Source organism: Perca flavescens, chromosome 13 (assembly GCF_004354835.1).
Source record: "Perca flavescens isolate YP-PL-M2 chromosome 13, PFLA_1.0, whole genome shotgun sequence".
Taxonomy (NCBI): domain Eukaryota; kingdom Metazoa; phylum Chordata; class Actinopteri; order Perciformes; family Percidae; genus Perca; species Perca flavescens.
This window is the reverse complement of record NC_041343.1, coordinates 20,382,375-20,388,374: the sequence shown is the minus strand read 5'-3', so window position 1 is coordinate 20,388,374 and position 6,000 is coordinate 20,382,375. Positions and strand designations below refer to the sequence as shown.

At 39.6% G+C, this 6,000-nt stretch overlaps 1 protein-coding gene across 2 annotated transcripts in view; it reads right to left on the bottom strand.

The window, feature by feature from the left end:
* Positions 1-6,000, bottom strand: part of cpeb4b (cytoplasmic polyadenylation element binding protein 4b) — a 35,444-nt gene that overhangs the window by 16,132 nt on the left and 13,312 nt on the right. For both annotated transcript variants that reach the window (XM_028595063.1, XM_028595064.1), the window contains exon 3: positions 3,367-3,457. In XM_028595063.1, the coding sequence (XP_028450864.1) occupies positions 3,367-3,457 (91 nt within the window). The remainder of the gene's footprint in view (positions 1-3,366; positions 3,458-6,000) is intronic.

Genomic DNA, 6,000 nt, shown 5'->3' with positions numbered 1-6,000 from the left:
TCTGAAGAGGACGGCTGAAGAAAAATTAGGTAAAATAAGAGGTAAGAAAGATAAACGTGTGGTCATACTATTGGACAACGCATAGAATTAACTGAAATGACAGAAGAAGAATTTGTTGTATCACATATAAACACTGCCAGACAAGTCTATCTTTCCTCAACCTAAACAGAGCTGTGAGGGGAAAAAAAGGACAAAGTCTTTATATTCAACTATTAAAGAAAGTTTGGGTCAATACTTCATCATTTCCAAACCCTACATGGTTTCAGCCCTAATGCAGCAGAAGATAATGGGGTTTTTACTTTAGAAGAAAACTTGTTTGGTCTTCAGGTGCCAAGTTCTTGGATCTAATCTAGTCGCAGGAATCTATGCCAGCATGGCTGGAGCTAAGACACCAAAATGTGGCTAATGAGGTAACCTTCCAGTCTTCTTCTCTTAATATTGCGGGAAGATTTACTAAGGTTTGACAGCAGAACATTAGATTACAGCTGGATGTGGCTGAGCCCAGTGGGTGTGAGGCTCAAATATATACAAGGTGATAGTCTCAGAGTTTTCACTCATCTTGTTGTTCTGGTAGTGAAACTGGTATGAAGGTGTGTTTTACATGGCTGCACCTTTTTTTTTTGTAGAACATGTGGGAATATATACATTCAATAAGATTAAACCCGGGGACAAGGAGTAATGTGGGTACTATATTTGATTTTCATTTTCTGCAAGCAACATTTTAAAAAAGGTACAAAGATAAGACAAACTGTACATGCAGACTAGAAAAGGAAAACATCACACTGTTACTGGCATTTTGAGATCTTTGTACTGAGCTTTAAGCTCACACAAAAACCTAAGTTATTCCATTTTTGGTACTCAGCCCATTAGACTGTGATGACGTAAAAAAAAAAGAAAAAAAAAGAAAAGATGGTTGTGAAGTAGTCGTCGTCTAGCATTAAGCCTTGCGGTTGGATAAACTACTAAGAACTGTGGCTGACAATTTAAACTCCACACCCAAATCCTTTAAACGCAACTAAAGCCTGGGAAAATCCAAGGCGTTTCCTTTTGAACAATGATCATTACCAAAACTACTACTACAAGCTACTCCTTCTCGACCAATGGCTAATATTTGCCACAGTATTGGCTGTATTCAATAACCCATTTCTGGGTTACCATTGACCAGTGTTGCCTAACACCATTCAGCCAATAACAGACATTGCCGAGTCTCTATTCATCAATAAACCTAGTCAGTTATGGCCCTTACCCACTGCTAGTGCCAGCTCTACTCGGCTCGGCCGCGGTGTGGTGCCCCGTCCTCCTTTTTCCATTGCAGATTTAGTACCGCCTCATGCGTGATGCGAGCGTGGCTGGTCGTCATAGCGACACCGCAGGAAACTGCCATGACCTAACGCGACACACACACGCAAAACGTCGAAGGTGTGTTGTTTTTGATTCTCGGCATGTGGCTGTTGAAGACAAATATTGTTTCAAAAGATGCTGGAGGCAGCAAAAAAAAATAAAATGCTGGCTAAACTATTTAAAAACGGCGGGTTTGTTCAGGACACCCCCGTCTGTTGTTAGCAATGATGACGATAGTGACGATTCTCTCCGACCAATGAGCAGTCTGCAGGTTTTCACGTCACCTTTTTGTATCGCCTCAGCTCGCTCGGAACCTCGACAGAGATGATACTAAAAAGAACGTATCCGTTGGCAGGTACCAGGGACTTTTTTCATAATGGAAAACCAAGAAATGTGAGTAGAGTCGAGGCGAGTCGAGCAGGTACCATGTAATGGAAAAACAGCATTAGAGTCCAATTTCTGATGATTCTCTTTTTCAGAAAATAACAAGTGATAGCTCCTGCTTTGTAATGTATATAATATGCAGTCACTTGCCAGTTTATTAACTAGTGAGTAGTTTATAAACTAGTTTGAGTTAGTTGTGCCTCTTTCTATTATTATAATAATTTCAATTCATTATCGAGGAAGGTAGGCTACTGTAAATAACAGCAGCACCTCTCAGTTACAAGGAATACAGTTCAGCCACCTCAAAGTGGAATCAACATTATAACCTTCATAAAAGGTTGGGTTTATTGCAGGACTGTTGTATAAGACTGCATCAGTTTTATCTATGTGTACCAAACAAACTGGCAACTGAGTGTACGCACATGTGTAAAAATGCCCAACGGTAATAATCAAATCCATATACAGTAAAGTTTCAAAGACCAGAAATACATGGATTTACACTGACCTGGAAATAAAAAAGCTGCAGGGGTGCACCCCTAGCCTACATCAGTTTATAAGTGTGCTAACAAGCCAAATGTTTCCTTTCCACACTTTTTACTGGCAATATGTGGAAAATATGGGCATTCTGATTTGACCTGACGTTAATAGATAAACAACCAAAAATTCATACTACAGGTAACAGAAACGTGCATTTGTGTCGATCACAAATGGCCCAGACTGTTTGGACAGAAACAACTGCGTGGAATGTGTTTGGAAACTAATGATGGCTCAGATCATCTCTCTCACAAATCCGCTCTTAAATACAACGCCTAAGCTTCCATCAGCCCTGTATTCTCTCTGTGTCGACTTCTTAAAATGCATGAAAAAAAGAGGTCAGATTCATTGCACTGAATTTTCTTTAAAAAAAATATTTTAAATTCAAAGTGGGAAGGAGAGAAAATCAAGAGGAAGATGTGAACGGACCTCTCATGTTATTGTTGATCACAACACTAAAAGCAGACTAAAGCAACAAAGCAACACCTGATCTGTGGAGGAAGTGAAACTTAAGAAGGGCTGTTTAGTTGTGAATAAGTGTGTGTGAGCAGTTATCAGCTCTACCTTGAAGTGCAACACTCCTTGGCCAATGAAATACAATCATGACACGCACTTATTTTTATCGCATATATTTGAGGTTAATTTATGAGAGTAGGGTCGATTTACATTTAATTTTATTAGAGCATATGCTGCCATAACACTAACATCTATTTAAGGTGCTTGACAAGATTTTCGGAGGCTTAATCATTATTTTTGGAGTTTTCAATTTATATTTTAAAACCAATTTAAAAGAGGTGACACATACCATGGATAAATATTGTGCGCCAACCATGTACGGAAATATGTCACATTTGCATAACACGTGCTAAAAATAATACCTTGAGAAGGACTGCTGAAGCAGGAAAATAAGTAGGTTTATTTCCTATTCAAAATGACATGCTATGTATGGCTCATCAGAATTAATGAAATCCAAATATAATTTTGTTTTGTCCACGTCATGTCATTATGTTAGCCTCTATGCACTACGTCTCTGCTGTTAACAGAGTGCAAATGGTAGTATAGCCAGTTGTCTGCTTAGTGTTTCATGTTTTTGATTGACATCTTCACCTTTCAGGGTGTCCTGCTCGGCCCTCATGATGTCGATCAGGGAGCTCTCCAGTGTGTTCATGTTGAAGCTGTCAAATGACCTGGTGCGTTCCTAAAGAGAGGAGAGAAAGAGGAGAAACACCATTTACATTTCTTTCCCTGCTTCAAAGACATGCAGTTTTTAATAAAACTAATTCAAAATGTGTGGCAGTCAACAGTCTTTAGAGATGAGCAGGTCCATTGGAGCAACTGGAGCGTTATCATTTATCCATATCTCATATCTCTGTAACATTGCCTCAATTAACCCAAGCTGGCCAAAGAGCACACACAAGACAAGGATACAGCATTCATCTTTATTCACACACAAAAATATACTGTTTTGCAAACCTGACTGCTTCACAATTCAAACATATCCTGAACAGCCGGGACCAAAGTAAGCTATTAATTAAAAAGTTATAGACACTTTCCCAGTTATCCATGAAGGTTTTTTTTTTTACTTCAGTCTTGCTTTACTTTGAGCATATTTTAAAGAAAAATACAAAAGACATGACATCAGTGTCAATTCATATTTCTTTCTACCTTGCTTTGAATACATGCAATGCCGAGATATTGTGAGGATTCAAAAGCACAATGGTCTCTTCATTTAAGATTCTGACACTTTTGGCATAGCCTAAATAGCGGGAAGGACAAACAAAACAGATTAGCCCTAGTTTCACATAAGTGGAATAACAGATGGATAAACATTTAAATAATTTACTTTAGGGTTTCTTTCTTCTGCTTGAATTTCAAGGCCTCAACAACCTCAAGAGAGATCTGTATCGCGCAGGTGTGTGAACCATTTGAGTGACAAGTATTTCTACAAGTCACTCCTTCGTTTATTTAATTTAATTTCTGTTGTCAGCATTTAATTTATTTTTGTCTTATTGTTTGGTAAGATTATATTGTATTTTTAAAAACTAAACACAATTCCCCTCTTCACATGGTTTGTGTGTGTGTGTGTGTGTGTGTGTGTGTGTGTGTGTTTAAAGTGATGGTTTGGAGTAATTTCACCCTAGGGTCCTTTGCACCATGACCTCGAGCCAAACCCCCCCCCAGAAGCTTTTTTCACCTGGGTCTAACATTGGGAGAGTTAGCGTAGCGTTATCAGCTGAATAGCTTATTAGCGCAGGGGCTAATGGACCCACATTTGTATCTGGTAAATGACCCCACTAATAATGCCCGAAATGATACCAAACGTCTACAGTAGTACATATAGGTTATGTACTCATAAAACGATGGATTGGAAAGTTTGCACGTACACCAGAAGTGTATGAACACTTGCCTGCTGGCTTCTGCTCTCTGCTGTTGTTGCTGCTGCCGGCAGTAAGACGAGTGCTTAGGGACGTCTACAAATTACAACACCGAAAAGAGATGCAACAAAAATATTTTTTAATTTAACTTTTTTTTTTAAAGTAAGTGCTGTAGTAAAACTAGCAGGAGACAAATAATAACTGAGGTAAGTTTGGAGACATTACCTTATTTAATCATTAAATTAATAAATATTTTTGTTGTATCTCTTTTCGGTGTAGTAATTTGTAGACGGCCCTAAGCACTCGTCTAACTGCAGGTAGCAGCAGCAGCAGCAGAAGCAACAGAGAGCCGAAGAGAGCAGGCTAGTGTTCATAAACTTCTGGTGTACTTACAAACTTTCCAATCCATCGTTTTATGAGTACATAACCTATTTGTACTAGGTTAGAAGTTTGGTAGTTTCGGGCATTATTAGTGCGGTCATTTATGAGATACAAACGTGGGTCCATTAGCCCCTGCGCTAATAAGCTATTCAGCTGATAACGCTACTCTACGCTAACTCTCCCAATGTTAGACCCAGGTGAAAAAAGTTTCTGGGGGGGTTGGCGCGAGGTCATGGTGCAAAGGACCCTAGGGTGAAATTACTCCGAACCATCACTTTAACTGCTGCGAAAACCTAACTGACTAATTGAGCTAAAAGTTCACTCATTCAATGAGGCAGCAACAGTAAAACCACCAGTAGAACAAAGAAGGAGCCAGAAGCTTTGTCACCTACACACAAGGGCATCCTTGGCATACCAACCATACTGTAAATGTTTGTATGCACACACAAAGATGTGTAAGAGAACAAACAACCATTCCAATGTGTATACACAAAATATGTGCACACGTCAAAAACATGTGCCTACGCACGCACACACACACACACACACACACACACACACACACACACACACACACACACACACACACACACACACACACACACACACACACACACACACACACACACACACACACACACACACACACACACACACACACACACACACACACACACACACACACACACACCAAGTGCCATGCTGATAAGGCTTCTGTTTTGACTCCACCTCAGCCAAACTAAATATACAGCCTCTGACAACAACTTTAACTGATAAACTATTTGGGTTTTCCTTCTATCCAAAACAACCACAATTCAGGCGGACACTGCTTCTAAAGACGACCATAAACAAATCATATCCTCCTTGTTTATATTTACAGCTAGTGCTAAATGTCTCCACAACATCACGCGACTGACTGGCTCAGTCCTTCCTCTGTCTCTTCCCCATTTCCCAGCCATTCTCCAACGCCACCTTAAAAGCAGAA